The sequence below is a fragment of the Drosophila erecta genome, unplaced genomic scaffold (genome assembly GCF_003286155.1).
Source record: "Drosophila erecta strain 14021-0224.00,06,07 unplaced genomic scaffold, DereRS2 tig00000055-arrow-pilon, whole genome shotgun sequence".
NCBI classification, from domain to species: domain Eukaryota; kingdom Metazoa; phylum Arthropoda; class Insecta; order Diptera; family Drosophilidae; genus Drosophila; species Drosophila erecta.
In genome coordinates, this window is record NW_020825200.1 from 3,870,761 (window position 1) to 3,897,818 (window position 27,058).

The 27,058-nt window shown below is 40.9% G+C and overlaps 20 protein-coding genes across 20 annotated transcripts in view; 5 read left to right on the top strand and 15 right to left on the bottom strand.

Moving 5' to 3' along the window:
- The window catches only part of LOC6542504 (homeobox protein aristaless), a 35,851-nt gene extending 26,510 nt beyond the window's left edge, over positions 1-9,341 (top strand). The window contains exons 5-8 of the mRNA XM_015159804.2: positions 1,274-1,375; positions 1,459-2,042; positions 7,869-8,026; positions 8,339-9,341. Coding sequence (XP_015015290.1) covers positions 1,274-1,375; positions 1,459-2,042; positions 7,869-8,026; positions 8,339-8,997 — 1,503 coding nt within the window. The 3' untranslated portion in view covers positions 8,998-9,341. The remainder of the gene's footprint in view (positions 1-1,273; positions 1,376-1,458; positions 2,043-7,868; positions 8,027-8,338) is intronic.
- Positions 9,342-9,685: 344 nt separating this feature from the next.
- Positions 9,686-10,260, bottom strand: LOC6542365 (male accessory gland serine protease inhibitor). Its single transcript, XM_001968558.2, has 2 exons — positions 10,127-10,260; positions 9,686-9,914 (listed from the first exon to the last, which is right to left on the bottom strand). The coding sequence occupies exons 1-2, from the start codon at positions 10,194-10,196 to the stop codon at positions 9,745-9,747; spliced, it is 240 nt and encodes a 79-aa protein (XP_001968594.1). The 5' UTR covers positions 10,197-10,260; the 3' UTR covers positions 9,686-9,744.
- A 96-nt stretch (positions 10,261-10,356) lies between these two features.
- On the bottom strand, positions 10,357-10,851 carry LOC6541076 (male accessory gland serine protease inhibitor). The gene is made up of 2 exons (XM_001968559.2): positions 10,747-10,851; positions 10,357-10,687 (listed from the first exon to the last, which is right to left on the bottom strand). The coding sequence occupies exons 1-2, from the start codon at positions 10,829-10,831 to the stop codon at positions 10,500-10,502; spliced, it is 273 nt and encodes a 90-aa protein (XP_001968595.1). The 5' UTR covers positions 10,832-10,851; the 3' UTR covers positions 10,357-10,499.
- Positions 10,852-11,164: 313 nt separating this feature from the next.
- Positions 11,165-11,592, bottom strand: LOC6543392 (male accessory gland serine protease inhibitor). Its single transcript, XM_001968560.3, has 2 exons — positions 11,465-11,592; positions 11,165-11,395 (listed from the first exon to the last, which is right to left on the bottom strand). Exons 1-2 carry the CDS (start codon positions 11,529-11,531, stop codon positions 11,226-11,228), a joined length of 237 nt encoding a protein of 78 aa, XP_001968596.1. The 5' UTR covers positions 11,532-11,592; the 3' UTR covers positions 11,165-11,225.
- A 396-nt stretch (positions 11,593-11,988) lies between these two features.
- Positions 11,989-12,414, bottom strand: LOC6542476 (male accessory gland serine protease inhibitor). The gene is made up of 2 exons (XM_001968561.3): positions 12,290-12,414; positions 11,989-12,230 (listed from the first exon to the last, which is right to left on the bottom strand). Exons 1-2 carry the CDS (start codon positions 12,354-12,356, stop codon positions 12,061-12,063), a joined length of 237 nt encoding a protein of 78 aa, XP_001968597.1. The 5' UTR covers positions 12,357-12,414; the 3' UTR covers positions 11,989-12,060.
- Positions 12,415-12,670: 256 nt separating this feature from the next.
- Positions 12,671-13,142, bottom strand: LOC6542036 (male accessory gland serine protease inhibitor). The gene is made up of 2 exons (XM_001968562.3): positions 12,997-13,142; positions 12,671-12,935 (listed from the first exon to the last, which is right to left on the bottom strand). Exons 1-2 carry the CDS (start codon positions 13,061-13,063, stop codon positions 12,754-12,756), a joined length of 249 nt encoding a protein of 82 aa, XP_001968598.1. The 5' UTR covers positions 13,064-13,142; the 3' UTR covers positions 12,671-12,753.
- A 121-nt stretch (positions 13,143-13,263) lies between these two features.
- Positions 13,264-13,720, bottom strand: LOC26526742 (male accessory gland serine protease inhibitor). The gene is made up of 2 exons (XM_015160072.2): positions 13,566-13,720; positions 13,264-13,506 (listed from the first exon to the last, which is right to left on the bottom strand). Exons 1-2 carry the CDS (start codon positions 13,630-13,632, stop codon positions 13,325-13,327), a joined length of 249 nt encoding a protein of 82 aa, XP_015015558.1. The 5' UTR covers positions 13,633-13,720; the 3' UTR covers positions 13,264-13,324.
- Positions 13,721-13,767: 47 nt separating this feature from the next.
- On the bottom strand, positions 13,768-14,202 carry LOC6541290 (hemolymph trypsin inhibitor B). Its single transcript, XM_001968563.3, has 2 exons — positions 14,051-14,202; positions 13,768-13,989 (listed from the first exon to the last, which is right to left on the bottom strand). Exons 1-2 carry the CDS (start codon positions 14,115-14,117, stop codon positions 13,808-13,810), a joined length of 249 nt encoding a protein of 82 aa, XP_001968599.1. The 5' UTR covers positions 14,118-14,202; the 3' UTR covers positions 13,768-13,807.
- Positions 14,203-14,306: 104 nt separating this feature from the next.
- On the bottom strand, positions 14,307-14,765 carry LOC6541720 (male accessory gland serine protease inhibitor). The gene is made up of 2 exons (XM_001968564.3): positions 14,628-14,765; positions 14,307-14,562 (listed from the first exon to the last, which is right to left on the bottom strand). The coding sequence occupies exons 1-2, from the start codon at positions 14,713-14,715 to the stop codon at positions 14,375-14,377; spliced, it is 276 nt and encodes a 91-aa protein (XP_001968600.3). The 5' UTR covers positions 14,716-14,765; the 3' UTR covers positions 14,307-14,374.
- A 77-nt stretch (positions 14,766-14,842) lies between these two features.
- LOC113564118 (chymotrypsin inhibitor SCI-III) lies at positions 14,843-15,472 on the bottom strand. The gene is made up of 2 exons (XM_026979224.1): positions 15,205-15,472; positions 14,843-15,131 (listed from the first exon to the last, which is right to left on the bottom strand). Exons 1-2 carry the CDS (start codon positions 15,269-15,271, stop codon positions 14,929-14,931), a joined length of 270 nt encoding a protein of 89 aa, XP_026835025.1. The 5' UTR covers positions 15,272-15,472; the 3' UTR covers positions 14,843-14,928.
- Positions 15,473-15,499: 27 nt separating this feature from the next.
- On the bottom strand, positions 15,500-15,879 carry LOC6542307 (male accessory gland serine protease inhibitor). The gene is made up of 2 exons (XM_001968565.2): positions 15,760-15,879; positions 15,500-15,706 (listed from the first exon to the last, which is right to left on the bottom strand). The coding sequence occupies exons 1-2, from the start codon at positions 15,824-15,826 to the stop codon at positions 15,525-15,527; spliced, it is 249 nt and encodes an 82-aa protein (XP_001968601.1). The 5' UTR covers positions 15,827-15,879; the 3' UTR covers positions 15,500-15,524.
- Positions 15,880-18,357: 2,478 nt separating this feature from the next.
- Positions 18,358-18,791, bottom strand: LOC6543029 (male accessory gland serine protease inhibitor). Its single transcript, XM_001968566.3, has 2 exons — positions 18,642-18,791; positions 18,358-18,583 (listed from the first exon to the last, which is right to left on the bottom strand). The coding sequence occupies exons 1-2, from the start codon at positions 18,706-18,708 to the stop codon at positions 18,402-18,404; spliced, it is 249 nt and encodes an 82-aa protein (XP_001968602.1). The 5' UTR covers positions 18,709-18,791; the 3' UTR covers positions 18,358-18,401.
- A 112-nt stretch (positions 18,792-18,903) lies between these two features.
- Positions 18,904-19,321, bottom strand: LOC6541779 (male accessory gland serine protease inhibitor). Its single transcript, XM_001968567.3, has 2 exons — positions 19,198-19,321; positions 18,904-19,138 (listed from the first exon to the last, which is right to left on the bottom strand). The coding sequence occupies exons 1-2, from the start codon at positions 19,262-19,264 to the stop codon at positions 18,969-18,971; spliced, it is 237 nt and encodes a 78-aa protein (XP_001968603.1). The 5' UTR covers positions 19,265-19,321; the 3' UTR covers positions 18,904-18,968.
- Positions 19,322-19,399: 78 nt separating this feature from the next.
- Positions 19,400-19,829, bottom strand: LOC6542583 (male accessory gland serine protease inhibitor). Its single transcript, XM_026979335.1, has 2 exons — positions 19,680-19,829; positions 19,400-19,621 (listed from the first exon to the last, which is right to left on the bottom strand). The coding sequence occupies exons 1-2, from the start codon at positions 19,744-19,746 to the stop codon at positions 19,440-19,442; spliced, it is 249 nt and encodes an 82-aa protein (XP_026835136.1). The 5' UTR covers positions 19,747-19,829; the 3' UTR covers positions 19,400-19,439.
- A 625-nt stretch (positions 19,830-20,454) lies between these two features.
- Positions 20,455-21,088, bottom strand: LOC6541239 (early lactation protein). The gene has a single exon (XM_001968569.3). The coding sequence runs from the start codon at positions 20,994-20,996 to the stop codon at positions 20,598-20,600; it is 399 nt and encodes a 132-aa protein (XP_001968605.1). The 5' UTR covers positions 20,997-21,088; the 3' UTR covers positions 20,455-20,597.
- Positions 21,089-21,617: 529 nt separating this feature from the next.
- On the bottom strand, positions 21,618-22,471 carry LOC6541739 (kunitz-type U19-barytoxin-Tl1a). Its single transcript, XM_001968570.3, has 2 exons — positions 22,178-22,471; positions 21,618-22,023 (listed from the first exon to the last, which is right to left on the bottom strand). Exons 1-2 carry the CDS (start codon positions 22,386-22,388, stop codon positions 21,848-21,850), a joined length of 387 nt encoding a protein of 128 aa, XP_001968606.1. The 5' UTR covers positions 22,389-22,471; the 3' UTR covers positions 21,618-21,847.
- A 294-nt stretch (positions 22,472-22,765) lies between these two features.
- Positions 22,766-23,179, top strand: LOC26526284 (chymotrypsin inhibitor SCI-III). Its single transcript, XM_015159994.2, has 2 exons — positions 22,766-22,884; positions 22,948-23,179. Exons 1-2 carry the CDS (start codon positions 22,821-22,823, stop codon positions 23,157-23,159), a joined length of 276 nt encoding a protein of 91 aa, XP_015015480.1. The 5' UTR covers positions 22,766-22,820; the 3' UTR covers positions 23,160-23,179.
- A 358-nt stretch (positions 23,180-23,537) lies between these two features.
- LOC26526410 lies at positions 23,538-23,903 on the top strand. The gene is made up of 2 exons (XM_015160017.2): positions 23,538-23,607; positions 23,671-23,903. Exons 1-2 carry the CDS (start codon positions 23,550-23,552, stop codon positions 23,832-23,834), a joined length of 222 nt encoding a protein of 73 aa, XP_015015503.1. The 5' UTR covers positions 23,538-23,549; the 3' UTR covers positions 23,835-23,903.
- Positions 23,904-24,528: 625 nt separating this feature from the next.
- LOC26526012 lies at positions 24,529-24,830 on the top strand. The gene is made up of 2 exons (XM_015159944.1): positions 24,529-24,595; positions 24,646-24,830. Exons 1-2 carry the CDS (start codon positions 24,529-24,531, stop codon positions 24,828-24,830), a joined length of 252 nt encoding a protein of 83 aa, XP_015015430.1.
- A 267-nt stretch (positions 24,831-25,097) lies between these two features.
- LOC113564108 lies at positions 25,098-25,576 on the top strand. Its single transcript, XM_026979115.1, has 2 exons — positions 25,098-25,194; positions 25,257-25,576. The coding sequence occupies exons 1-2, from the start codon at positions 25,131-25,133 to the stop codon at positions 25,421-25,423; spliced, it is 231 nt and encodes a 76-aa protein (XP_026834916.1). The 5' UTR covers positions 25,098-25,130; the 3' UTR covers positions 25,424-25,576.
- The last annotated feature ends 1,482 nt before the right edge of the window (positions 25,577-27,058 follow it).

Below are 27,058 nucleotides of genomic sequence, written 5' to 3' on the forward strand. Positions count from 1 at the left end.
TTATCCATTATTCAATTTTTGCCATAATAACAGGAGCAGTCAGAAGGAGAAGCCGCTTTTATCGTTGGCATTGCTCTCTTTCACACCGCATATATCGCTCTCTTTCTGCCACCTACCCCCACAGTGCACGCATACAGAGAGAAAAAAGTTTCGTGCAGCCATATTTTATTGGTAATGTGCTTATGGCATAAATATTGTATTAAGTAACTGGTGGGCGTCACCACCAAAATACGAGGAAAACTGAAAAAGTTCCGACCTCGCTGTCGAGGGTTGTGGGTGTTCGTTCTTCTCTGCCTCTCTGCTGGCCGGGATGGGGGTCGTTGGAGTCCTCCCCTTTTGGGGGTTGGATTGTGCGCAATTTATTGTTTGCCCAGGAAAAATACGGGAGCAGGAGCAGGAGCAGGAGCACACTGGGGAAGTCTGGGGAAACATGGCGGCCAGCAGAGAGAAAGCTGGAGAGGATGGGGTGGCTGTGCGCCTGGAGGGCAAAGTATGCTGAAATTGTTTTATCTGCGTTATGATTACAACAATGGAGCCAAAATGCCAACTTTTGCACAACGTCTAATTTGAATTTTGATTAGGAAACTTACTTGCACACACACACAGCACATAGAGAGTGATTTCCATTCAAGATGGCGCCCGAGCAGGAGGAAATCCCATTAGAGGGCGCTCTAAGCTGGGGAATCAACGCAAACCGGAACTAAAAGCAAACGAAACGAACGGGAAGTAAGGAAAATTGCCGAGGAAATGGAGGGGGTGCAAAAAAGAAGCACGCGCGCATAAGCAAGCAATCCAAAGGATGTGTCTAAGGATGCCAAGGCATTGTCTTGATTGAGCCTCATTAGAGCAGGGCGGCCATGTTGCATGTGTGTGTGAGGTGGCCCGCCCACCGGGAAAACTCCGCCGTTATCACCGCCATGCACCGCCCAATTTAGGCGCTGATTACGGGCCAAATTTGTTTTGTCTTTCTGGGGAAAATTGAAAATCAGATTTTGTTTGTTTACGTCTTAGATCGGCCGGAGAGACAAAGGGAGGCGCAAGCATTTTCATTTTTCGGTGGGTGGGCGGCAGGGTGGCACAGCCACAACAAATTGTTAAAGTTTCTGAGGTGGAAAATTGCATCTGTATGCGGGGAAAGTTTTTCAATTTTCCATTGGCTGGGACGGCAGTCGCCCCGTGGCATAAATAATAATAGACATGTGGCCATATCATGGCAATTTGGCTCCGCAACTTTCGCAATTTCATTCGACTTTCCCATTTTCCCAACCCGCAGGTCTGGTTCCAGAACCGCAGGGCCAAGTGGCGCAAGGCGGAGCGGCTCAAGGACGAGCAGCGCAAGCGGGAAAATGGCGAGAGCAGCAGCTCCCTGGATAAGGTAAGGAAATTGAATTAAAAGTGGGCTGTGGGCACTTTAAGTGGAAGGGCTGTATTTAAATTAACGCTTCCCTGCCGCCACAGCTGCACGACTCCCGCGAATCCTCGCCAGACATTACGGGTGAAATAGACGATGACATGGATGACTTGCCGCCACGCCAGAGGTCACACAGTCCGCTGGCCAACGGGCAGATGGAGCAGCAGCTCTCCCACTCCCACTCGCACTCGCATTCCCACTCCCATTCGCGCAGCCCTGGCGGCGGCATGCACTTGGACTCCAGCGACAACGAGCGTCCGTTGTCCTCCAACCAGCTGACCGCCACCCCGCACTCCGCCTCCCAGTCGCTGGGCTCCATCAGTGCCGGCTCCCCCTCCCCCTCGGGCATGCACAGGGAGCGGGAGCACACGCCCCTCGTCGGCGGAGGCGGCGGTCAGGGGCCGAGCAGCCCCTCGAACTCGCGCAACACGGACTCCCCCATCGAGGTGGGCGGACCCATGTCCCTGACCACGGGCTCCAGGATGGCCGCCTCCTCCAACAATTCGGCCTCATCCACGCCCACGCCCACCACTCCACACGCCCCCCAGATGCCCCACTCCTCGGCGGCTGCGGCGGCCGCTTTTGGAAGCCACATCTTCGGAAACTTTGGAGGTGGCAACGCCAGCGACAGGTGAGTCGGTTTACTAAATGTATATTTTCGGGTATAATAGAACGTGCTAGGAAATCCCATTTGGAACTGAGATTCAAGGATCGCCTAATTGCACAATTGCAGCCAATAAAAACGAATCAAAACTTCCGGCGACAATCAATTCGAAGCACCAACATCCAAGTCATTTATCTTCTGTTCGCTGCTTTAGCATCCTGCCATCAGGATATCCATCCAGCATATCCCACATATGGCCGAGACAATGGCGGCAGTTCCGCCGATGATTAGACACTGGGCGCCCTCGGGATTGCACGTGTCCGCCATATCGATGATGACCATCATCATGGGCGGGGAGTCGGGGCAGTTGCAATGGGTTGGGATTTGGGGGAGGAGACTGCTCTCTCTTAATGTTTCCGCTGGCGCACACGACATCCGCTGACCGGAAGTGCGCCAATGGAATTTAAACGTTTTCCATCCAAAACATTAAGTAGAACGCCTTCCGCTGCGCACGCCTGTTCAATAACCCGTGAGTCGGGAAAATCCAACGGGGAAAAAGACAGAAAGTCGAGAATAAAGAGATAAGCGCCACAGGAGTCGATGGCATACCTACACTGGGCGAAAACTCGTTGCCAGACGAAATCAAAAGTTATGCTCCTTGAACTGTTGGTTTGATAATTAGGCAGGCATTTTTATTTATATTATTTTGTGTTGGATTTCGTATATATTCCAAAAAGTAATATAATAAAACAGTACACATTAAAAAATTCCTTTTTAAGTACAATCAAAAGGAATATTATTATCTCCACACTCAAATGACATGTTAGAATTCCTTTTTAAGTACAATCGCCGCACTCAAATGGGATTTTAATTTCTCTGCGCCATTAGTGAGGCTTTTCTCTCAGTGCAGGTGCTGTAGAGACGCGAAAACAAGGGATCGGGAGTCAAGAATCGCATTGTCCACCCGGCCAAGCATCTAATGTCATTACAGCTCTCATTGCGGTCATTGTCTGGCTGGCCCGCCAAGCCACCCACTGCCCCACCCCCTAATCAATTGCTAATTTAGTCATCGTCGCCAAAAGAAAACCAGAATGAATTAGACAGAGAGGCAAGAGAAAGCAGAGAGAGAGAGGGAGGGAGTGGGAGAGCGAGATGGCTGCATGGGCAGCGCCCACTTGGGGGTGACATTTGGTCGCATTTTCTCGTTTTGCCGGATTTTGTAAATGCTTGCCAGGGGTTGAAAAGCAGTTTGTTTCCACTTTTGCTTTATTTTTTTGCTGGCAGTTGTTTTTGTCGCAGCTTGATGGCAAAATGCGACACTTGCCATCAATTTTATTGTTTGTTTGTCTAATTCCTCTGTAAGTGGAGGCTTAATGACACGCAGGCAATTAGCAGATCGTTGGGTTTATAATCGTTTACACTGACCGAAAAGGGGAGGGATCGCGTAAGGGTGCTGAAGCGGATATAACCAGGGGTTGCATCGGTTGCCACCACAGAAGCTTAGTAATTGGCTTACCAGCTAGTGAGTTTGCACAGCTCCATTTACCAAGTAAGGTATCCAGTAAGGTATCTTGTCCATCAAATTCTGAGATTGACTACATTATTCTAAGTGTTCTTCTGGATAATAATCTGTGTCATTTACTCACATCTAGCTGCTTATATATCACTTCATTTCCAATTCTGAAGATTATTAACTCCATTAGTCCATTCGCTTTTAGCTATTCATATCTGAAACTCAAAAATGCCCGGCCACAAGCCATAAAAAGCTACTTGAAATTAAATTGGGCGTAAACGAGGGTGTTTTGTTTGTCGTTTGAGTATTTCCGCGGAGAGTTCAACCATATGCCAACAGCCCGAAAACGCACAAAAGGCGGCTGGTGGCTTGGGTAGCTTCCTTTCTTTTTTTCCTGCGAGACTTCCCCTCAAATTATTTTCCTCCATCGGTGGGCGGTCTCATCAGACGGCAAAGAGGCCATGGGTGGGCAGAAAAAAGTGGGAATAAAAAGTATTGGCTCACATGTCAACGCGCTGGAACAACAAACATTACACCACAATAAAAAGAACAGGATCCGGCTGGCAGGACCAAGGACAACCCACTGCGAGGGGGCACGCGTTGCGATTTCTATTCCGATTCCTATTCCGATTGCTGAATCATTTCACCCGACTTCCCCCTGTGAATCCCCGCTGTTTCTGCTGCTGTAACGGTTGACCAAATCAATTCCCAAATCTCGAGCACTCCTTGCGACATCTCGCCTGTGATATTGTTATTCAAATGGCCCAGCGCCGGATGTCCCTGCCATCCATCAGCACAAACGAATCTCTCGATCTGAAGTGAGCTGGAGCGCATCATCGCAAGCATTTATCATCACATTAGTCAGGCACTCGACGGCGTTTTCCTTTGGCTCTATCTGTATCTTATGCAAATGGGGCAGTCGCAATCGCAAAAACTAAATAAATAATTACGGAGCACTAAGCCGCACTTGTCTCGGTTGGCCAAGGTCGTTGGCGGTGACGTAAGAGGAGGCTCTTGAAGCTCCATCCATATTTGCCGAAAACGGGTTATTCACGGCCACTCAAGGGAACCGCAAAAACAAAAAGTATACAAATTATGCAACGACTCGAACGCACTTGAGTGCAGTTTTTATTGTAAGGCGATAAAGGCTTAAACTGAGCCAACTGCAGGTAGTAAATTTCAAGGCATTTATCAGTAGGTTTAGGTACGAGTATTAAATATGTACGAAATGCATTCAAATATCATTTCCATAATCATTCGCTGGCATAAGTTTCCAGTTAAAAATGTTAATTGAATACCCGCCAGCAGCCCCAAATCTCTGAGCTCCACTCCGCTCCCCTTTATTCACCCCGCCACAAATACTTTATGCACAAATAACTAAATATGTATGTAGTTCGGCCGTGGGAATCTACCCCGAAAATCCCCAAATGATGTGTACCCACTTGTAGTACGAGTATATATAAGTATCTGCCCACATTCCAGCAAAATCCAGGTGTGCGGATACAACGAACGCTTATGCTGCGCACACGAATGCGAATGCTTGAATAATAAATTAGGCAAATATTTTAATATTCATCATGCAATTAAAATAAGCTGCCTCCGTGCTTGCGAACTTTTCGGGCAGCCTAATATAATAAGCATTATGTGGAGCAGCGAGGGGGTTCCAAAAAGTTTCGTGGAAAAAGATACACTTTGCGGAAATTGAGTTTGTCTTGTCGGGCGGAAGGGCAGAAGCGGGAAAGCTAAGCCCGTGTAGGTGTTGATTGCTTGAGTTTAATTTGCTAGAATTGCGTAAAGCATTAAAATGTTTGCCCGACTAATTACACACACACACACACACACACGCGCGAGTCAGTAGAAAAGGGGTGAATTTTCCATGTGCATGTCAAGTCGTGAAAACTTTATCCTTCGTTAAATGCAATCTGCGAAAAGTGCGAAAATTTTAAGAAAAACTTCTGCGGCAACTCGAGGTGGAAACTGAGATGGAGCCCCCAAGATTGACATTGACATAGCCCCCCCCCCCCCCTCCCCCTTTTTTCGCCTGATTTCCCGACTTTTCCCCCCAAATCTCTTCGCTGCCCGGAGGAAAAGTTATGTACTAACTAACGAGCTCAACGACAACACTCGAGCTTGTGAATGTCTTAATTAGAGAGAGAGGGAAATGTGGGGCGGGGTGGGGTCTATGAGTACAGCAATTAAGGCGGCGGCAGTTGAGTGGGCGTGGGACACGGCAACGCCCCATTCTCAGCTCCAAGCACTGCGAAAAATATAGTTGTAATCAGCCAGTATTTTGAAACACTAACCACTTAAGATACTCCTACTTACAGAGATAAATATATATCTGATTCCATTCAGAACCTAACATCTATGTGGTAGGTATATCTCGCAGTGTAGTAAAGTCGCCTATAGCAATTAGCATATTTCAGCTAGTGCCCAAAAAAAGCAGAGCGAAAGAGAGGGGCTTAGCTGGCAAAGCGAGATGGGAATACCGGGCATGAAAGGGGCGGAAACGTGGGGCGAGCAAGGGAGAGAGAGCTATTCTAGAGCGAAGCCCCAAGCTTCTGACTCTCGGCTCCATGCCGCATCCAACATTCAACATCCAGCATCTGCTGGATGTGCACATGCAAAATTTAATTACGACCAAAGGATGAGTGCTTAATTATACGCAAACATTTAAGTTTACTGCTTTTTTCGCAACTAGAGAGGGGTGGGGGTGGGGGTGGGGGTTCTGTCTGCGCCCGAGTGTTTGCCACCGTTGTTTTTCCTATGGCTGCTGTTTGAGCTTTCTCATCTGGACTTTTGCTTTTTTGGCTCGAAGCTTCATTAGGAGCCAAGGGGTTGTTGGCCAAATGTGTGGGTGTGCCTTGAATAGTTGACTTTTAAATAAAACGAATGGATCTTCCGCAAATCGTTATTTTAAAATTTTGTAGCTATTTCGAAACTTTTGATTTTCTTCTAATAAGCTTTATATGTTAGCTCTAGAAATATGAACATTTATTTTCTTAAATGTGTTTAGGGATAAGCATTTAAAATCCTAATGGGTTCCCCAAACTCGCTGCGAATTCCCAGTACAATATTTCTGTTCTTTTCAAGTTCTAACTCAAAACGAAAACAAAAATTGAAAATTGACAAAACCATCATTGTGGAACACAGCAAAAAATCCAATTATCTCATCGAAAATTCCGTTTCAAGCGGCCAAGCGTTTTGCGTTTTTCCACTGCCGAAAAAAAATCAAGGACAGAGAAAACGAGGAAAACTCGACAAAAATCACGACGAACTGTGGGTGGCTAAGGCAAAGCCAAAAACATGACGAGCTTAGGAAAATGTTCTGGCAGGGGGCCAAATGAAAAGTGAAATGCGAAGAGAATTAAAAGCGACAGTGGCCGCGACGTTTGTGGTCCATTTTCCTCGGTGGTTGTGGTCGCCATTCGCGAGGACTGCCTGTCATTTTGTCATTTTCCGCGCTGGAAAATCCGCGTAAGTCCACCAACTCGATTAGCATTTCCACAGATTTGTTATGACCACAGAGCAGCCCCATCTTTTGCCGGAATTATCACATTTTAGACACATTTCCCTCGGCTGCCGCAGGCTTAATGTAAATTTGTACAAATGGAAATTGCATTTTTTGTTTCCCCCCTCATTCAACGAGCATCGGAAAAACTTGAACCGAAGTTTCGCTCTCGTTGATTATACGCAATTATTTCTAATAAAAATGTGTGTATACATTATGTTCTATAATTTTATTAATCGGAATTATGCGAGTCATAGGAATTCACCCATTCCGCAAGCGTTGTCTCACTTATCAATTAAAATTTTCAAATTGCATTAAATGTTTTTATTGCTTGGCTGGGGTCTCTGTGTTGTTTTTTATTCATTCCCATTTGCCTTGACATGCGACTAAGCGTAATATTTCATTCAATTAAAACGGTCACAAAAATGACAACTGGGTGTTGATAATGCCCCGCCCCCGCCCCCGCCCCCGTCGCCGCTCTTACAAAATATTTGGGTTCATTATTAATAATGCAATTACGCATAAAAATGTTTTAATTTATTTCAATTAAGCGTTAATTAAAACTGTGTTTACTGTTTACGTTCGCCTTGTGTGCTGTGGTGTTTCGTTTTGAGTTTTTATACATATGTATATTGTATTGACGCCTTTGCGTTCAGCTGTTGCATTTGTAACTGAGTATCTGCACGAACAAACTGTGAGATACAGTTCAGATAGTTCCTAGTTGTGTTTTTCAAACACAAAGCAACATTTTCGGGACCAGGGAACACATGTGTATGTTGCGTTATGTTATTATATTAAATAACTTGTTCTCTAAACTGTTTACTTGCAGCAACTGCGGCTTTCGCCCCGTTCTGAGTGAGCAGAGCGCTGTGGCAGCAGCGGCGGCGGCAGCGGCGGCCCAGCGGAGCGCCAACCACCCACCGCTTTTCCTGCCACCCCATTTGGCCGCCCAGTTCACCCATCAGCCGCTTTTCCCGGGACTGAAAGGTGAGTCTGCAGCAGCCGCGGCCCATCGATCAGTGGCAAAGTGGCCAGGTCCATCCAAATCACTTCGGTCTAATCAAATTAGCCAGAGTGTGGCATGCTTCAAAATCAAATCCGCTGGCTTGTTTTCAACTAGACAAAATATACATTTTAATGCCACATGGCGTAGCAGCATTAGAACTTCAGATACGTTAAATTGTATTGCAAACCAGCTAATCCAATTAAGGCCAATTAATTGCGCTCGGGTTTTTGCTTATTTTTGTCGAGGCATTTCTACATTATCTGTTATTAATAATATATATACCTTTTTTTCAGGCGTTTCTCCATTCCAGAGCCTGTGCTCGTGCTGCTCCCTGAAGCCTCCGCCGCCGCCGGGCTCATCGGTGGTGGCTCCACTGAGCATTCCGGTCAGCAGCAGCTCGGCGGCCAGTTCGCCGGAGTCACCAAAGTCCTCCGGCCAGGGCTCCGGCCATGATCCGCGGTCCAATTCGGTGGCCGAACTGCGGCGGAAGGCGCAGGAACATTCGGCGGCGCTTTTGCAATCGCTGCACGCGGCAGCTGCCGCAGGACTGGCTTTTCCGGGACTGCATTTGCCACCCCTGTCCTTCGCCCACCATCCGGCCTTGGGGCAGCATGTGGTCAATCACAACAATAACAACACGATGCGAATGAAGCACGAGGCGCAGGACATGACCATGAATGGCCTGGGTCCCGTTTCAGGATCAGGATCGGGATCGGGATCGGCATCAGGATCAGGTGCGGCAGGAGGCACTTCGTCGGCCGCTCTATTGGATCTGGCCGAATCGGCGGCGGTGGCATATCAACAGCAGCAGCATGCAACATTGTCGCCACCAACCACGCCCACGCAGCAGTCATCGGGGGGCGTGGCAGCAGCCGAGGGCTCTCCAGGACCAGGAGCGATCGCAGGATCGGGTTCATTGAATGGAAACGTGGTGCTAACCAAAATGGAGTAGGCAACAGTTGGCAGTGGATAAAAGAGAAAACAAACAGAGTGTGCAATGAAATTTACTGAAGTAGGCACCAGCTGGGTATTTTATTTTCCAGATTTATAAATTTGTACAAACTTTAGGCCAGCTTATTTCCATGCCAATTTTTTTGGTCTCCAAATACAGTCCGAGAAAATCTTTGAAATGAAATACCCAAGCCAGCGCGTTTGTAACAATAAACAATGAAAACATTTTAAAGTTTAATAGTAGATTAAGCTCTCACCTAACTTTAATTTTGAACCAAGTATAGGACACGTATATACGAAAGCCAAAAAAAAATGTATGAAAAAAGAAAAGAATTAAACGGAAGCACTTTAAAAATCTTAGGTACGTTAGAATAATAATTAGCTGTTGTTTGTTTGTGGCAGTTTAAACGCGAAAAGATAACCCCTGATTGAACCCAACATAATCAGCAACAGCCGAGCAACAACTTCAATGATTAACAATATTAATCAACACGCAAACGCATATGAACATATATACAAAATCTAATGCAATATATACACATACCTATTAACAACTACAGTATATAGATATAGCTAACGAATCGAACACATATAGCCTAGCCTATGACACTGAATCGAACACTAATTATAGTAACCGCCAAACCAATATTCATAAATATTAAACGAGTTCATAAAGAAAACAATAAAGATGATCACATTAGGATAACAAAACCGATTTTCCAACTTTATTCATGGGTACACTGGACACCTAAATTTTGCAGGCATTTTCGCATTCCGACTTCTTTTTGAATAGGTTATTGTTTCCATGGCAGCCGGAGTAGTTGAAGTTGATGCACTCGTTTGTATCCTTGCGATAGGTCCACATGGATTGCAGGGAACGACAATTACCAAGGACGCCGAACTCCTCGCCACAGATTGCTGCAAGTTGAATTTGAACCATATAACTTAATGAATTCTGTAGCAATACACTTTTCACATAGTTTCCAAACTGCTGTAGATAATTATATAATATAAAAACCCATTCAAATCCGTTGATATTAGCTACATTACCACGAATCCGTGAAATTGAATCAAACCTATTTGCTAACCGTATTATGGAATTCGAGCGCGGTTTCTCCGGAATAACTTACGATTTTTCAACGCCGCCAAGGCTGATCCCAAAAAACAGCAGAGTAGGGCCAAAACTGTTATGTATTTCATGTTGATTTGGCTTGGGCTTGCGTTTACTGAGATCTCAAACCGAACTGTTGAGCGATCCGAGATGCTGGCTGTATTTTATACTATAGCCCGAAACCGGATCGTTAATCAATCGACGAGGGTCAGCTATTCGGGCACTGACAAAAGCAAGAAACCTTGATAGTATAGTTAAGTTTTTATTTTTTTGCAATATTGCGAAACAAGATTGCCGATTGTTTGTTTTCGATTTTAGGTTACAAAATTGTTTTGTTTCACATTGTGGGGTTTGCCCGAGATGCAAACATGTAACCCTGTTTCTGTGCTTCCTTAGTCCTTGCAGGCCCTTTCGCATTCACTCTTGCTAGAGAACTGATTGGAGTTTCCCCCGCAGCCACCGAACAGGAATGTGGTGCAGGCGTTATTGGAGGCGTCATATGTCCAGGCTGGCATGAAAGCCAGGCAGGCAGCTCCATCCTGCGCCATGCCCGCCATCGAAGAAGGCTGCTGGCACATCTCTGCGGGATGGGGCATCACCCATAGTTTAGTGCTCGGACTCAATCGGATCCTTGCTCACCTGGCTTGGCGTGCACCCAACAACGACTCCTGGACAGACTCAGCAGAATGGCGATGGCAACAAAGGCAATACGAGTATACTTCATTTTAAACAAAAGCCCAGTTGAACTCTGGTAGGCCAGACATTGCCTGACCAGCGTTTTATAGAGGTGCACATATACGTAGAAATCGGGAGGAAAATGGCTTTGGCTTATCTTGCAGGCCAGTCAGCCTTATATAGAATGTAGGCAGATAGCATAGAACTGGCACACAAGTACAGATGTCAATCCAGTAAATCTATTTGCATATAAAATAGTACAAGTAGTATGTACTTCAGGCTAGATTGAAAAAGTATCGGTATCAATAAGGAAGACGCAGGCTTTCTTTATATTCTTTACAGATTTTAGAATTTGTATCGCTAATCAAACGTTTCTCAGACGTAAAAGATAACTTCGCCAACATTCTTTATTCCACATGATATTCTATCATATACATATTAAATTATTCCACGCACTTATCTATACACTTTTCCTTGGAACTAAATTTGTTTGCGTTGCCATCGCATCCTCCGTAGATGAAAGTAAAGCATTCGTTAGTTTGAGAATCATAAGTCCAGAGCTCGAAATATGCCCTGCAAAAGCCTTCCTCGGCAGGGGGTAATCCACAAATTTCTACAAACATAGAACATTAATAAGTGTAAATGGAGAAATCAACTATCAAATAAAGTAATAGAGGCATACCATTTTTCAGAGCCAAAGAATTGGTTGCAAGAGCGGTGAACACAAAAAGAAGAATCAACAGCTTCATGGCGAAAACTATTAGGTACCTTTATCTGACTAAGGCAAAACAATTCTGAAACCAAAGCGAAGCCCATCTTGTATTTTATACTCGTATTCATATTGCATATAGCCTTTCGTAAAGCGTGAACAGTTTACGACTTCACAGTTTAAATTAGTAAGGAGGCCAAATGGTTTTCTAAAATCGTAAAAGAGAGCAAATCCATAAAGATTGGAGAATTTGTAACGCTAAATAAACTATTCTCAGACATAAGCGAGCAGTGTGTTGTGTTTCGTACGAAAACATTCTTTATTCTACAGATATTACACCTTTCCTTGGAACTACATTTATTTAAGTTGCCACCGCATCCTCCGTAGATAAAATTTAAGCATCCGTTATTTTTAAATCATAAGTCCAGTATCGGAATATTGCCAAGCAAAAGCCATTATTGGCAGGGGATAATCCACAAATTTCTACAAACATTATATATTATTTAGTTTAAATGAGAAATTATATTTCTATGCTCGGCATATTATATTGGCCTTAGCTTATTAACATTTTATTCCAAGCACTTTTGTTCACAACTTCCCTTCGTACCAAAATTATTGTCGTTGCCACCACATCCTCCGTAGATAAATTCCACGCACTGTTTGTTGTTTGAATCGTAGGACCATCTGGTTAGAAGTGCCCTGCAAATTCCCACTTGAGAGTGCGGAAGGCCACAGATTTCTGTATATTTTGAATAAATTTCAGCAAAGGACGATCCAAGTAGAATGTGCATGCCATACCATTTTTCAGAGCCAGGGAATTGGTTGCAAGAGCGATGAACACAAAAAGAAGGATCAGCAGCTTCATGGCGAAAAATAGTAGGAACCTTTCTCTGGCTAAGACAACAAAATTCTGAAACCAAAACGAAGCCCGACGTGTATTTTATAACCATATCATAACCATACCGATGATGCGAACAAATTAAGATTTTACACATATTAATAGTTCTTAATTTTTTAATTGGGGTTCGCCTATTAACATTTTATTCCAAGCACTTTTCCTCACAACTTTCCTTCGTGAGTTGCTTCCAATCGTGTACTATTATTCCACCATTAAATGGGAACGAATTAAGATTTCACAGAATTAGTTAGATTAGTAAGAAAAAATCTCGTACCCATATATTTCTGAATTTTTGAATAGAAGTTACGAAAGAAATTATATTTCTGTCTTCGGCATATTATATTGGCCTTAGCTTATTAACATTTTATTCCAAGCACTTTTCTTCACAACTTTCCTTGGAATGAAATCTATTGGCGTTGCCCCAACAGCCTCCGTAGATGAACAATTCGCAGGAATTGCTTTCGGGATAATAGCTGAACAGGGGAAAATAAGCGTAACAAGCGATGATACCATCGCCCTTCATTGCAGGGGGCAGTCCACAGATGGCTAATAGGAGGAATGTGAATTAAAATAGTTCACAATAGTTTCCAAGCAGCTCTCAACTTACGATCCTTGAGGCCCAAGGTAACACCCAGCAGGGCGAACATCAAACAGACGGCAGCAATGAACTTCATACTGATTGCGATTTTGAAAACTATATCTCACAGCTTCCGTGGAACGACTAATGGCAATCGAAGGTGCAGCACTAGGTTATATACGCAATGCCGATCGGCAGATGGGAACTACAATCGTGTACTATTATTCCACCATTAAATGGGAACGAATTAATATTTCACAGAATTAGTTAGATTAGTAAAAAAAAAACTCTTCTGAATTTTTGAAGAAATAATATTTATGTCGTCGGCATATTATATTGGCCTTAGCTTATTAACATTTTATTCCAAGCACTTTTCTTCACAACTTTCCTTGGAATGAAATCTATTGGCGTTGCCCCAACAGCCTCCGTAGTTAAAATCCACGCACTCCTTTTGGTTAAAATTGTAGGACCAACTGGGTATAAGTGCCCTGCAGGCCAATCCTAAATAACCCACTTGAGAGTGCGGAAGGCCACAGATTTCTGTATATTTTGAATAAATTTCAGCAAAGGACGATCCAAGTAGAATGTGCATGCCATACCATTTTTCAGAGCCAGGGAATTGGTTGCAAGAGCGATGAACACAAAAAGAAGGACCAGCAGCTTCATGGCGAAAAATAGTAGGAACCTTTCTCTGGCTAAGACAACAAAATTCTGAAACCAAAACGAAGCCCGACGTGTATTTTATAACCATATCATAACCATACCGTTGATCTGAACAAATTAAGATTTTACACATATTAATAGTTCTTAATTTTTTAATTGGGGTTCGCCTATTAACATTTTATTCCAAGCACTTTTGTTCACAACTTTCCTTCGTACCAAATCGATTCTCATTGCCACCACATCCTCCGTAGATGAACTTTTCGCAGGAGTTGCTTTCGGGATAATAGCTGAATCTGAGCATCGAAGCGAGACAACGGTTGAAACCATCGCCATTCATTGCAGGGAGCAGTCCACAGATGACTAATAGAAGGAATGTGAATTAAAATAGTTCACAATAGTTTCCAAGCAGCTCTCAACTTACGATCCTTGAGGCCCAAGGTAACATTCAGCAGGGCGAACATCAAACAGACGGCAGCAATGAACTTCATACTGATTGCGATTTTGAAAACTATATCTCACAGCTTCCGTGGAACGACTAATGGCAATCGAAGATGCAGTACTAGGTTATATACGCAATGCCGATCGGCAGATGGGAACTACAATCGTGTACTATTATTCCACCATTGAATGGGAACGAATTAATATTTCACAGAATTAGATTAGTAAAAAAAAAACTCTTCTGAATTTTTGAAGAAATAATATTTCTGTCGTCGGCTTATTATATTGGCCTTAGCTTATTAACATTTTATTCCAAGCACTTTTCTTCACAACTTTCCTTCGTACCAAATCTATTGGCGTTGCCACCACATCCTCCGTAGATAAATTCCACGCACTGTTTGTTGTTTGAATCGTAGGACCAACTGGGTATATAAGCTTTGCAGACGACATTAAGATCAACATCACCATCTCGAGAGTGCGAAAGGCCACAGATTTCTGTAATATATGAATATTATATGATTTCCGCAAATGACGATCCAAGTAGAATGTGCATGCCATACCATTTTTCAGAGCAAAGGCACTTGTTGCAAAGGCGATGAGGACAAGCACGGAAATAAATAGCTTCATTGTGGAAAAAATGCTGAACATGTAGCTGACGTAGAAAGAAATAAACTAAAGCTTTTACACTATGTTTCGAGAATTTTATAGCCTGATCATTACAATAAGCTGTCAGCTTATCGCCCAATCACATTGAATATTTCGAAACAAGCACGTAAATTTTTGTTTATTTTATTTATTTATATATTCAAGGTCCTTAAGTAAGTATTTCTGCCTGGCTTACTTATTTATCATAAATGGACACTAATTAGAATGTGTACAATTCTCTGGCTTGCACTTTTGTTCGCATTCCTGAAGGGTTTTAAAATTATTATCGTTTCCATTACAGCCGCCGTAATCGAACTTTAAGCACGATTGAATCCGCGGATGGTAACTGTACCTATCAAAACTGCCGATGCAGGTGATGACACGATCGCCATTTTTTGCAGGCTGTTGTCCACAGATAGCTAATGGAAATGATCACATTTCATAAATATTTTATTACATTTCGACATTTCGCTATAAAAGTGTTTGACTTACGATCCTTGAGACACAAGCCTACGGTCTGCAGCGCAAGAATCAAACAACAAGGAATAACTAGCCTCATTGGAACTTCAGTTTCAAAAGCAATGAGTCTCCGAGTCCGTAGACCAAGTGATGGCTATCGGGAGAGCAAAGTAGAACTGCTTGTCCAGACTTCTAAAGTCTTGAATTGGGCTCTTTCTTATATAATTCTGTACCAAATCAGTGAGTCTCAGGTCAGATAGTGCTAGCTTATCACAAAATGATTGCGCCAAAGCAAATACATGGCAACCCCAAACTGATAGACAGAGGCTTTCAATTTTTAATTATCTTCCTTTTTATTGCAAACACTTGTCTTCACAGTTTTCCCTCGAATTGAATCGATTCTCATTGCCACCACAGCCTCCGTAGATAAATTTGACGCACTCGTTTCGATCGCCGTCGTAGGACCAACTGGGTATATAGGCCTCACAGGAGATTCTGCCATTGCCGTTGAGGGAGTGGGGTAGAGCACAGATGGCTGGAAGTTTCGAATTACACACTGAATTGATTTAGGAACAGTTTTTCACAAACCAGCTTTCTGGGCCAAGGCGTTGGCCACAAAAGTGGCGAGCACAACCGTCAAGATCAACAGCTTCATGGTACAGGGAAATTCAAAAGTAAACTGAACTGCTGAACGACTTAAATAGCCAATATATAGCCATGCTATTGCATTGACTTTTTGATAAGCGCCGAGCTATTTCAACACTGTGATTGTACGACAAACAAATCAAGCTAGCTTATGACTGGGAAATCTCCACAAAAATTCGCACCGATCTATGTAAATATTTTTGCCACATTATTTACTTTCGTCGGCTTCCGAGAAACAACTTTGTTTACTGGGCGCCCGAAAGGGAAAGCCCCCAACCCCCACATTATAATTGTATTATCCAGTGAAATATACAATGAGCCTAACAAGCGCTGTAATTATGGATCGGTTCTGTTATCGATTGGAAAAGGGAAGTGTCTCACTTCAATTACAAAGCCATGTAAAATATATCACATGCGGTGTGGGTCATTTGATAATAAAGGTTAAAAACCATTTCATAAGCGTTTAAATATGCCACGCAAATGTTTCAGTTGATCATTGAAACACCTCGTTATAACAATATTAACAGCTTGCTCTAACTATATATTCATTAATTACTTTTGCTAGTCTCTTAATTATTCCAGCAACTTAAACTGTGCCTTGTAGTGCGATGGTCACCATGAAAACCAAGAATGCTATTTCTGTATGCGATGTAAAAAATAGGAAACATATTTTCTTGAAGCCCTATAATTCCCAACTAGTTCTAGTGAAGACTGTAAGGCATGTCTTCTAATTTAGAGTCACAAAATATTTCAAGTAATCTCTGTTACCGGTCGCGCAGTGAGTGTAGTGTATGTACCGGTGTATGTATGTATGTATGTATGTATGTATGTATGTATGTATGTATGTATGTATGTATGTATGTATGTATGTATGTATGTATGTATGTATGTATGTATGTATGTATGTATGTATGTATGTATGTATGTATGTATGTATGTATGTATGTATGTATGTATGTATGTATGTATGTATGTATGTATGTATGTATGTATGTATGTATGTATGTATGTATGTATGTTTGCATGTCTGTTTGCATGTAGTGTATATGCTACGTGCACAAAGTAGTAAAAATTGTCTCAAAGTTTAACTTACTGTCGGAACACATAGTTATTGCCGCTTTTAATATTTGTTTAGGAAACATATTTTCTTGTAGCCCTACAATTCCCAACTAGTTCTAGTAAAGACTGTAAGGCATGTCTTCTAATTTAAATCTCTCTTACCTGTCGAGCAGTGAGTGCAGTGTATGTATGTGTTCCTACGTGTGATTACTTCCAAGATCAAATTGGCATCCCTCTTGAACAAATAACCGGGCAAATGTTATTCATACAAGTGTTTGAAATGTTATAATATTTATTTTAAAATATTTATTCATAAAAAATATTTACAATACAATATAAAATTATTGTAAAGAAATTGATTACCCAACACTGAAAGGGATATATATTTTTATGTTTCTTCGTATACAAAGGGCTACTAAATTAATCTCGAGCTGTAAGTAATGAAATAATAAACTATTATTTTGTCATAATTATATTAGTGAGTGAAATAGTGAGGTCTTTTAAGTGTCTTAAGTAAAGCCTATAAAATGCCCGAAACGTATTTGAATCGCATTGGCACAATGGCAACGTATGAATCAAACGTATGAATCAAAATCTGCCGTTTTTTCATCCTTTTTTGATATTGTCAGCCTATTTTTTCCGTTTTTTTTTCTCAATCTGTCCTTTTTTTTCAGAAAAATCACTGATGCGTACAAGAGAGCTGCTGGCTCTAGAGCGCTCTCTCTCTCTCTCTGGCTCTTGAGCAAAAATTCGAGAGAGCCTGGAGCCAGCTCTATAGCCAGCCCGAGAAAATCGTGTGCAAAAAAATCGTATGCCGTTACGCATCTCATTATTCTAGTGTCTTTGGTGCTGACTACACTGCTGCACTCGGTTATATACGCAATGCGAACGGCAGATGGGAACTACAATCGTGTACTATTATTCCACCATTGAATGGGAACGAATTAAGATTTCACAGAATTAGTTAGATTAGTAAAAAAAAAACTCTTCTAAATTTTTGAAGAAATAATATTTCTGTCTTCGGCATATTATATTGGCCTTAGCTTATTAACATTTTATTCCAAGCACTTTTCTTCACAACTCTTCTTGGAATGAAATCTATTGGCGTTGCCCTTACAGCCTCCGTAGATAAATAACACGCACTCCTTTTGGTTAAAATTGTAGGACCAACTGGGTACATATGCCCTGCAATTACCCTTTTGAGAGTGCGGAAGGCCACAGATTTCTGTATATTTTGAATAAATTTCAGCAAAGGACGATCCAAGTAGAATGTGCATGCCATATCATTTTTCAGAGCCAGGGAATTGGTTGCAAGAGCAATGAACACAAAAAGAAGGATCAGCAGCTTCATGGCGAAAAATAGTAGGAACCTTTCTCTGGCTAAGACAACAAAATTCTGAAACCAAAACGAAGCCCGACGTGTATTTTATAACCATATCATAACCATACCGTTGATGCGAACAAATTAAGATTTTACACATATTAATAGTTCTTAATTTTTTAATTGGGGTTCGCCTATTAACATTTTATTCCAAGCACTTTTCCTCACAACTTTCCTTCGTACCAAATCGATTCTCATTGCCACCACATCCTCCGTAGATGAACTTTTCGCAGGAGTTGCTTTCGGGATAATAGCTGAAACTGGGCATAAAAGCGGCACACTTGATCAAACCATTGCCATCTTTTGCAGCGGGCTGTCCACAGATGGCTAATAGAAGGGATGTGAATTACAATAGTTTCGATTTGCCAAGCAGCTCCCAACTTACGATCCTTGAGGCCCAAGGTAACACCCAGCAGGGCGAACATCAAACAGACGGCAGCAATGAACTTCATACTGATTGCGATTTTGAAAACTATATCTCACAGCTTCCGTGGAACGACTAATGGCAATCGAAGATGCAGTACTAGGTTATATACGCAATGCGAACGGCAGATGGGAACTACAATCGTGTACTATTATTCCACCATTGAATGGGAACGAATTAAGATTTCACAGAATTAGTTAGATTAGTAAAAAAAAAACTCTTCTAAATTTTTGAAGAAATAATATTTCTGTCTTCGGCATATTATATTGGCCTTAGCTTATTAACATTTTATTCCAAGCACTTTTCTTCACAACTCTTCTTGGAATGAAATCTATTGGCGTTGCCCTTACAGCCTCCGTAGATAAAAAACACGCACTCCTTTTGGTTAAAATTGTAGGACCAACTGGGTACATATGCCCTGCAATTACCCTTTTGAGAGTGCGGAAGGCCACAGATTTCTGTATATTTTGAATAAATTTCAGCAAAGGACGATCCAAGTAGAATGTGCATGCCATACCATTTTTCAGAGCCAGGGAATTGGTTGCAAGAGCGATGAACACAAAAAGAAGGATCAGCAGCTTCATGGCGAAAAATAGTAGGAACCTTTCTCTGGCTAAGACAACAAAATTCTGAAACCAAAACGAAGCCCGACGTGTATTTTATAACCATATCATAACCATACCGTTGATCTGAACAAATTAAGATTTTACACATATTAATAGTTCTTCATTTTTTAATTGGGGTTCGCCTATTAACATTTTATTCCAAGCACTTTTCCTCACAACTTTCCTTCGTACCAAATCGATTCTCATTGCCACCACATCCTCCGTAGATGAACTTTTCGCAGGAGTTGCTTTCGGGATAATAGCTGAAACTGGGCATAAAAGCGGCACACTTGATCAAACCATTGCCATCCTTTGCAGCGGGCTGTCCACAGATGGCTAATAGAAGGGATGTGAATTACAATAGTTTCGATTTGCCAAGCAGCTCCCAACTTACGATCCTTGAGGCCCAAGGTAACACCCAGCAGGGCGAACATCAAACAGACGGCAGCAATGAACTTCATACTGATTGCGATTTTGAAAACTATATCTCACAGCTTCCGTGGAACGACTAATGGCAATCGAAGGTGCAGCACTAGGTTATATACGCAAAGCCGATCGGCAGATGGGAACTACATGCTATTGTATGGGGATCTTATCTATGGGCTCATGAACTTTCGGTTCATTAACAAGTGCTCGTGAAATTGGTATATAAACAGGCGGGACCTTGTGTTTGTGTTTGTAGTGAAAATAATGCCCGAGCAGCAAATAAATCTGGGAACTACGTTCTGAATAAAGTAAATACGATTAGGCACCGATTTGTCATTCGGAAGTGGGGTTGTCTGATTATCTCTCGAATTTTTGTATAGTATATGGGATACTCTGAATTGTACTCGTATCAGCGATCAGGGTATCAGCGATTTAAGAACACATAGTGCGAATCTAGCTGCTATGTATGTTCAAGAAACCTCTATCAATCATTTTAATTTAAAAGAATATTTTTATATAGTTATATTTTCGATAACATTTCATCGAAATTATTGCTTGCACTTGTTCAGTGTCCAGGATTAATTAAGTAATGACTCAACATTTTGTAAGTCGGACGGGTTTTTGGAACTAATGACTTTCTGAGATGTAATTGCTCACCACCTCTGACAATTGCAAATGTATCTACATACTGTACTACTTCAGTATCATTTGCTGCCAGGTATGCAAGTAAAACGAAATAGATGTATGTACGAGTATAAATCACAATAGTATATTCATTGAAAAAGTATAATCAAATGGTTAAATAAACAACTCAGTGAAATATTGCGGAGTTATTTGCGGATGATGAAGATGGATGGCAAATAAATTACAAACAAACAAAAATATTTTAAGCCGAGGTGCTAGTTTCGGTGGCCACTTCGCTGTTTTGTTCGGTGGTTGAGTCGGTGGTGGAACCCGCAGACTTTGCCAAACAGGCCTGCTCGCACTGCTCCTTGGACTCGAAGTTGTTCTTGTTGCCGGCACATCCTCCGTAGACGAACTCCTCGCAGGATTGGGTATCCACGTTGTAGGCATATCGGTAGAACAGGGCGAAACAGCGACCGGTTTCCTTGGGCTGATGGCAGTCCTCCGGAACAGAGAGCTCACTGGCATCCGGCAGGGGATTGGCCACCGCTGGATCCTCCGCCTTCTCCACCACCACATCCGATGGAGCTGCCCGAATTCCGGCTGCCAGAAGCATTACAGCGGCGATTACTATGAAACTGATGCTATATCTGAAGCACATTTCGATTCCGTTGAGTGGATGATGAGCGAATGATTTGGGCTTGTTCGGAGATTGTGGCTTAAATACTATCCGTCCGAACTGATTAACTCACGTACTCACTCGACTGGGTTTTTGCCCACCGTTTTAGCCTCTTTTTGTGTGTACTTCAGTTTTCGGAGCGGCAGCTTGTTTGTCCAACTGATTCGACGCCGCATGTAAATCACGCCGGTGCCTCTCTGACGTCTATATCCATGTCTATATCCATATCACCTGGCACTGACAGCTCTCGAGAAGCTTTCGCGGCCCAACCTTCAGTTGCAGTTCAACGCACCGCCAAGTCAATCATAGTGCTGGCCATAAAATCATATTCCAAGTCGTTTCCGGGCCGGTGTGACAATATTAGCAAGCCAAATCACGTTTGGGAGGCGGATAGGCAATCTAACTGAATTTCCTATAAACTGGTTAACTGACTGTACAAGTGGTTTTGTATGTGGTTATCTTTGGATTAATTGTCTGGCTAAGCATTGATCCGAGTAAGCAAGTGAAGCTATTTTCTAAATTGGATTCGTTTGCGATTCTAATAATCCAGTAATTTTCACAAAGCGCTCATTTTCGTGATTCCAATTATAAATAGACTTGATATACTGCTAACTTGTAATTAGTTTATTATAAAAAGCTTACATTTCGCACTGGCAAAAACCCTTTTAAAATAATTATTTTGAAATATAACAAGTAGTTTGTTATAAAAAGCTTACATTTCGCACTGCCAAAAACCCATTTAAAATAATTATTTTGAAATATAACAAGTAATAATTTCATCTCGCATTTAAAATTAAAAAACAATCTCAGATTTTGCGACCGCCGTCAGTTGATCACTTTTTGGGAATACAAGCTTCCTCGCAAGTTTGTCGGAATCCCCAACGATTGTCATTGCCTCGACATCCTCCGTACTTGAAAGTCTCGCAGGATTTTTTATCCTTGTTGTAGTAGAACCTTTCCAGACTCATGCGACATGGACCAACTTCCAGGGGCTGCAGGCACTTGGGATCTATAAATTAGAGGATTTAAAAAGGGGCCAACTATCAACTATGAATCTGAATAACAAAAGCGATCTTGAAACTGATCAGTATTATTTTCAAGGGCAGCAGGTGAATTTCAAATAGTCTTGCGCCTTTCTGGGATCAGTTCAAAAATAAACAAACCTGGTACCAGTCTCTGAGGCTTGACTGTAGTTGTGGCAACTGCAGGCTTATTTCCCGATGGATTTCCAGGCTGCACCTGAACTACAGCCTTCGGCTTCATATTATTGTTATTGTTATTATTATTGGGAGCGGCCACCGCCTGCGTAAGTTGCACAAGACTTAGCCACACGAGTGCCCCAAGGCAGAGAAACTGGGTCATCCGTAGAAGCATTTTGTGTGTGGAACCTGATAACTGAACGCTGAAAGCAACGACTGTGAACTGAGCTGGTCCGAATGTTCTATATGCCAGTTCTATATGCCGTGCTTAGACGACCAATTACGTGCAAATTAAATCATTTCCCCACTCTCTCTGCTCATCCATGTGTGAGTTAAGCTCGCATTGCGCATACGCCGTGTTGAACGCAGGCGAGATTAATAAATTAATTTCAACACAGCAAGCAGATAGCACATAATATGAACGCATTTACAGAGAAGCTTCAATTGACTAAAATAAACAAAAACCGATACCCTACCATTAAAAATAGAACTGTAGAACAGGTTGATTTTTCGAATTAGGCACACTTTAAGCCAGTCCATTGCCAATTATGAAGGCATCTTCCATGAGAAAAGTCTCTAATCTAAATAACGATTTGCCTGGAAAATAATGTACGTCAACATATTGTATTTATTCATTATATTAGCTGCTGGTAATGGCGAAGCACCAGATGGTTAGTGTGCACTTCATCTCTAAATACCACACCCTTTTAACACATAAGATAATTATATTTTAGAAATCTGTCAACTTACGCCTGCGGCTGATGGCTTTGGAAAAGTGATGTCCTGTGCACACTACTCGAATTGGTTTTCCTATCATTCAGACAAAAACGAATGCGTGGAGTTCTCCTACGGCGGCTGTGGTGGCAACGAAAATAGGTTTAAAACTAAAGCTCTTTGCGAAGATGTGTGCAAAAGTAATTCCACACAGCGTTCAGTAATGCAATAAAATTTTCATTTAGAATTTAACAATTAATTTATTTATATTAATAGCATTGTTATCAAGTGTGATTGCAGCTCATTGGAATACCCTTATGGTGCTAGAAAGATTGCCTACTTTTTGATGGTCTCTTTTTTGTGCTTTCTTATAATTCTTAACATCTGGCGGTCTGAACATTTTTTGGCACATTTAAATTTGTATATATAATTTCTAGTTTTGAAGTTATCATTTATTTCTCATACCCAAATACGATTGGTTACAATAAAAATGTGGCGAAATCCATTACATTGACATGGCCAATTAATCACATCTAATTAATTCGTTTCGGACCATTTATAAAAAGGTTAACGGTGAGCTTTTAGCCAAATACGTTGATTCAAAGTGGATGATAGATTGAGGATGAAAGTATTTGTTTTGATCTGGGCCATATTAGCATTAATGCCAGGCTTACAAGGCAGTGAGTCCACAGGAGAACTATTCATTAATAACTAACACCTAATAACATAAAACCTACTCTTAGACGTTTGCCAGCTTGAACCTTTTGTACAAGGATCATGCCTGGAATTGACAGACCTCTATTCCTACGATGAAAATAGAAACGACTGTGTTTTCTGGCAAGGATGCCTTCTGGCTAGTAATCATTTTACCAAAAAAAACGAATGCGAAGCCATGTGCAAGCAATAGTTCAACTATTTTGTGATCTGAAAAGGATTTCAATATATGAAGCCATTTTTTTGTAATAAAAAATTTTAGTATACCTATAACTTATTGTATCTAACTGTTGTATCTAGAACTAATATCATTGGTCGTCGGTATTACACAATGTCTATAAAAACACTCCCAGTTGATCCGAGTTTGTGAAATCAGGTCATTTTAAATTTTTGTGTTATTAATAACCCTTTTTGGAATGGGATTTCAAGACCGTAAGTGTTAAGTAACATTTTAAATATTCCCTCACAGTAGTTTGCAATCGGAAGCCTAAATTGCCTTTTCATTTCTGGTCCATATAATGGAAGTGATAATTTTTTCTTGTCACAGAACTATATAAATTGTGACAAAAATGTAATTCAGAACTGAGATGTTTTTGGCTTTCGGTGAATTTTGTAAAAGACTATACTGTATTCGTTAAAAATCATTTATTAGGTCAAAGCAATCGACTCCGACCATTTAGGTTTAAATACTCTTGATCTTGGGAACTAAAATTATATTCTATGATTTTCTGAAAGTATTTTCTAGTAACCATTTTAATCGGAACCGAATTGTTTTACAGACGAATCTCTAGTAACTCCTGGAACTAATTTTCTTAATTATGGTGTTTCTGGTCTTTAAAAACGTACTGCCATTTGATCAGAGTTTTTATATTCCTCAATCATTGCCAATGAGTTCGTTTTGCGTTTCTTTTCTTTTAATAACCCTTTTAGGGATTGTGATGTCATATAGAGATCGTAAGTGCCTAACAGTAACACATTTATTCAGTCTCTTTAATTTTACTTAGTTTCGGCCAAGTGCAAACTGTTCCCTTTATCTTATGGATTTTGTAAAATTAGCGCTCGAGGATTTTCTTATGATGCTCGTAGGAATGTGTGTCATCGAGTTGTTCTTCGGTGTATGGGAAGGGATAATTTTTTCTTTGACCAAGATTCCTGCGAATCAGCATGCTTAAAGAAAAAAAATAAGTAACACGAATGTTTTGTACATACTTTAATGTTGCATTGTTGATTAAAAAGTAAGAACAGGCTGAAGACATTTTTTAATGAATTAAAAATATATATAAGATATTCATGTAATGATTAAGAGCAATTGGTTTTGAGCCGCATGGAGGGGTCATAAGTTTTCTTTTTATTTTATTTTATTCTGTTCGATGCAGAACTAATTTAATTAGCCACCGATATTACAAATGTTTTTTATACTATTGTTGCACCAATATTAAATTATTAATATCACCAAGTCAGGGGAAAGAAACAGGAATTGTATTTAAAGATGAGAGCGATCTATATAGCGCTCATATTATGTTGTTTTTATGAACCTCTAATCTCGCAAAACCGTAAGTCTTATGAAATAAACATACTCCAAGTCGTTTTTAACCCACACATTGTTTTGTTTAAGCCATCTGCGGCATAAAGGCCTCTTTTGTGGGTAAGTGCAAGGGTTTTGCCTACATTCCAAGGAAGCATAGGTGTGTAAGGATATCTGGTGACTGTTCCGGAAGGGGAAACTTTTTCAAACGATTCGCGGACTGCGAGGCGAATTGTATAGATTTTGCCAAAGCCTAGAAAAGGCTAACAGAACGTACAGTTTCGACCAAACACGTCGCAAATAAAACTTAAAATCAATTCTTGTTAGAATTATGGGACGTAAGTAATACATAAATATACGACATAATGTATATTGCTCCTCAATGGCCAAACTGAGCCATAAACTGCAAACAATTTGCATAATAAATTCGAGAGTCAGGGCCACGTCCAATAGGTCCATTTTCCATTATTATATGCGAGTGTGTGGCACTTTGTGGGGCTCATTAAAGTTGCATTGTGTGCTGACAGGATGGGAAAGGACTCAAGTTCTGGGCAAGGGCGATAATTAGAGCCACATTAGGGCCAGACTGCTGGACAAGACAAGATGGTCAGCAGGACAAACAGAAGCAGAAACTGAAACTGAAACTGAAGCGATGCCAGGTGTTAATTCGCAGTGCAAATTGAATTATCGCTCGGCGATGATGATGTAACGATAATTCCAATGCTCGAGGAACTCCAGGAGTTTGGGCCCTGTCAAACTGCCGTGCTATTTATTCATTAGCCCATTCCCACACATGGGAGGGTCGAAAATTTCGGGCCGATTGAGTGGCCAAAATGTCAGATGTGCGGGGTGACAATTCAGTTAGCTGTTTAATTTGCCTGAAATAATTGAGACCCGGACGTTAATTGGCCCTCGTCGTCAGCAGCGTTTAATTACTAAATTAGTGACATATTTGTGCAGTTGGAAGAAACGCCAGAACGGCATTTATTACTGGGCAAATTATTTATACATAACAAGTCAGGCATTCAACTGTCTCTTCCAGACGTTTTCAAGTGCAATTTTATGTTGAATTGCATAAAAAATGGATTAGTTTTTGCAGGTCAACAGGTTAAAATAGCAATATATGCTATATGTGATGAGTTATTTTAAATTAAAGTTTTTAAGTTATTTTTCATTTTATTATTTTCCCCCAATTTCTACCGATATTCCACAAAATTTTGAAATTATTTCGACTATAGAATTATATCTTGTTTTTTTTTTAAATTTTGTTGTACATTTTTTTGTTTTTTTATGATGATTTAGAAATCAAAAAAGTCCTACGGCAGAAGTTCTAAGCTTATTAACTTAAATTATTATTATAACTTATTAGTGAAATACCTCTAAATATTTCTGGTGCAATCTGCATTCAAATTTAGAAATTTTTAAAGTATAATGTTGAGAAATTCAAAAAAATGTCCCCAGCCTTAAGTTCAAGACCCCATAACTCAACGTATCCAAATCGGATTTTGAAGTGGAATACCTCTAAATACTTCTGGTGCAATTCTCTAAAAATTTGCATTCAAATTTAGAAAAAAAAAATTTTTTAATTTTTTTGTAAATTTTCTGATGCATAATTCTGTACAAAGTCGATAAAATCAAAAAAATGCCCCAAGGCTTAAGTTCAAAACCCCATAACTCAACTTAACCAAATCGGATTTTGAAGTGGAATACCTCTAAATACTTCTGGCGCAATTCTCTAAAAATTTGCATTCAAATTTAGAAAAAAAAAATTTTTTAATTTTTTTGTAAATTTTCTGATGCATAATTCTGTACAAAGTCGATAAAATCAAAAAAATGCCCCAAGGCTTAAGTTCAAAACCCCATAACTCAACTTAACCAAATCGGATTTTGAA

What these genes read in the sequence shown, in the direction of transcription:
- LOC6542365 (XM_001968558.2), bottom strand. Translation starts at nt 10,196, where the DNA reads ATGAAATACATAACAGTTTTGGCCCTACTCTGCTGTTTTTTGGGATCA. An exon ending in CTTGGCGGCGTTGAAAAATC is followed by an intron (nt 9,915 to 10,126) that starts GTAAGTTATTCC and finishes TTCAACTTGCAG; the next exon opens with CAATCTGTGGCGAGGAGTTC.
- LOC6541076 (XM_001968559.2), bottom strand. Translation starts at nt 10,831, where the DNA reads ATGAAGTATACTCGTATTGCCTTTGTTGCCATCGCCATTCTGCTGAGT. An exon ending in TTGGGTGCACGCCAAGCCAG is followed by an intron (nt 10,688 to 10,746) that starts GTGAGCAAGGAT and finishes CCCATCCCGCAG; the next exon opens with AGATGTGCCAGCAGCCTTCT.
- LOC6543392 (XM_001968560.3), bottom strand. Translation starts at nt 11,531, where the DNA reads ATGAAGCTGTTGATTCTTCTTTTTGTGTTCACCGCTCTTGCAACCAAT. An exon ending in TTCTTTGGCTCTGAAAAATG is followed by an intron (nt 11,396 to 11,464) that starts GTATGCCTCTAT and finishes CTATGTTTGTAG; the next exon opens with AAATTTGTGGATTACCCCCT.
- LOC6542476 (XM_001968561.3), bottom strand. Translation starts at nt 12,356, where the DNA reads ATGAAGCTGCTGATCCTTCTTTTTGTGTTCATCGCTCTTGCAACCAAT. An exon ending in TTCCCTGGCTCTGAAAAATG is followed by an intron (nt 12,231 to 12,289) that starts GTATGGCATGCA and finishes CAAAATATACAG; the next exon opens with AAATCTGTGGCCTTCCGCAC.
- LOC6542036 (XM_001968562.3), bottom strand. Translation starts at nt 13,063, where the DNA reads ATGAAGTTCATTGCTGCCGTCTGTTTGATGTTCGCCCTGCTGGGTGTT. An exon ending in TACCTTGGGCCTCAAGGATC is followed by an intron (nt 12,936 to 12,996) that starts GTAAGTTGAGAG and finishes TCCTCCTATTAG; the next exon opens with CCATCTGTGGACTGCCCCCT.
- LOC26526742 (XM_015160072.2), bottom strand. Translation starts at nt 13,632, where the DNA reads ATGAAGCTGCTGGTCCTTCTTTTTGTGTTCATCGCTCTTGCAACCAAT. An exon ending in TTCCCTGGCTCTGAAAAATG is followed by an intron (nt 13,507 to 13,565) that starts GTATGGCATGCA and finishes CAAAATATACAG; the next exon opens with AAATCTGTGGCCTTCCGCAC.
- LOC6541290 (XM_001968563.3), bottom strand. Translation starts at nt 14,117, where the DNA reads ATGAAGTTCATTGCTGCCGTCTGTTTGATGTTCGCCCTGCTGAATGTT. An exon ending in TACCTTGGGCCTCAAGGATC is followed by an intron (nt 13,990 to 14,050) that starts GTAAGTTGAGAG and finishes TCCTTCTATTAG; the next exon opens with TCATCTGTGGACTGCTCCCT.
- LOC6541720 (XM_001968564.3), bottom strand. Translation starts at nt 14,715, where the DNA reads ATGTTCAGCATTTTTTCCACAATGAAGCTATTTATTTCCGTGCTTGTC. An exon ending in TGCCTTTGCTCTGAAAAATG is followed by an intron (nt 14,563 to 14,627) that starts GTATGGCATGCA and finishes CATATATTACAG; the next exon opens with AAATCTGTGGCCTTTCGCAC.
- LOC113564118 (XM_026979224.1), bottom strand. Translation starts at nt 15,271, where the DNA reads ATGAGGCTAGTTATTCCTTGTTGTTTGATTCTTGCGCTGCAGACCGTA. An exon ending in AGGCTTGTGTCTCAAGGATC is followed by an intron (nt 15,132 to 15,204) that starts GTAAGTCAAACA and finishes CATTTCCATTAG; the next exon opens with CTATCTGTGGACAACAGCCT.
- LOC6542307 (XM_001968565.2), bottom strand. Translation starts at nt 15,826, where the DNA reads ATGAAGCTGTTGATCTTGACGGTTGTGCTCGCCACTTTTGTGGCCAAC. An exon ending in CGCCTTGGCCCAGAAAGCTG is followed by an intron (nt 15,707 to 15,759) that starts GTTTGTGAAAAA and finishes CGAAACTTCCAG; the next exon opens with CCATCTGTGCTCTACCCCAC.
- LOC6543029 (XM_001968566.3), bottom strand. Translation starts at nt 18,708, where the DNA reads ATGAAGTTCATTGCTGCCGTCTGTTTGATGTTCGCCCTGCTGGGTGTT. An exon ending in TACCTTGGGCCTCAAGGATC is followed by an intron (nt 18,584 to 18,641) that starts GTAAGTTGGGAG and finishes CCCTTCTATTAG; the next exon opens with CCATCTGTGGACAGCCCGCT.
- LOC6541779 (XM_001968567.3), bottom strand. Translation starts at nt 19,264, where the DNA reads ATGAAGCTGCTGATCCTTCTTTTTGTGTTCATCGCTCTTGCAACCAAT. An exon ending in TTCCCTGGCTCTGAAAAATG is followed by an intron (nt 19,139 to 19,197) that starts GTATGGCATGCA and finishes CAAAATATACAG; the next exon opens with AAATCTGTGGCCTTCCGCAC.
- LOC6542583 (XM_026979335.1), bottom strand. Translation starts at nt 19,746, where the DNA reads ATGAAGTTCATTGCTGCCGTCTGTTTGATGTTCGCCCTGCTGGGTGTT. An exon ending in TACCTTGGGCCTCAAGGATC is followed by an intron (nt 19,622 to 19,679) that starts GTAAGTTGGGAG and finishes CCCTTCTATTAG; the next exon opens with CCATCTGTGGACAGCCCGCT.
- LOC6541239 (XM_001968569.3), bottom strand. Translation starts at nt 20,996, where the DNA reads ATGTGCTTCAGATATAGCATCAGTTTCATAGTAATCGCCGCTGTAATG.
- LOC6541739 (XM_001968570.3), bottom strand. Translation starts at nt 22,388, where the DNA reads ATGCTTCTACGGATGACCCAGTTTCTCTGCCTTGGGGCACTCGTGTGG. An exon ending in GCCTCAGAGACTGGTACCAG is followed by an intron (nt 22,024 to 22,177) that starts GTTTGTTTATTT and finishes TCTAATTTATAG; the next exon opens with ATCCCAAGTGCCTGCAGCCC.
- LOC26526284 (XM_015159994.2), top strand. Translation starts at nt 22,821, where the DNA reads ATGTACGTCAACATATTGTATTTATTCATTATATTAGCTGCTGGTAAT. An exon ending in TAATGGCGAAGCACCAGATG is followed by an intron (nt 22,885 to 22,947) that starts GTTAGTGTGCAC and finishes ATTATATTTTAG; the next exon opens with AAATCTGTCAACTTACGCCT.
- LOC26526410 (XM_015160017.2), top strand. Translation starts at nt 23,550, where the DNA reads ATGAAAGTATTTGTTTTGATCTGGGCCATATTAGCATTAATGCCAGGC. An exon ending in AATGCCAGGCTTACAAGGCA is followed by an intron (nt 23,608 to 23,670) that starts GTGAGTCCACAG and finishes ACCTACTCTTAG; the next exon opens with ACGTTTGCCAGCTTGAACCT.
- LOC26526012 (XM_015159944.1), top strand. Translation starts at nt 24,529, where the DNA reads ATGAGTTCGTTTTGCGTTTCTTTTCTTTTAATAACCCTTTTAGGGATT. An exon ending in TGTGATGTCATATAGAGATC is followed by an intron (nt 24,596 to 24,645) that starts GTAAGTGCCTAA and finishes AATTTTACTTAG; the next exon opens with TTTCGGCCAAGTGCAAACTG.
- LOC113564108 (XM_026979115.1), top strand. Translation starts at nt 25,131, where the DNA reads ATGAGAGCGATCTATATAGCGCTCATATTATGTTGTTTTTATGAACCT. An exon ending in ACCTCTAATCTCGCAAAACC is followed by an intron (nt 25,195 to 25,256) that starts GTAAGTCTTATG and finishes GTTTTGTTTAAG; the next exon opens with CCATCTGCGGCATAAAGGCC.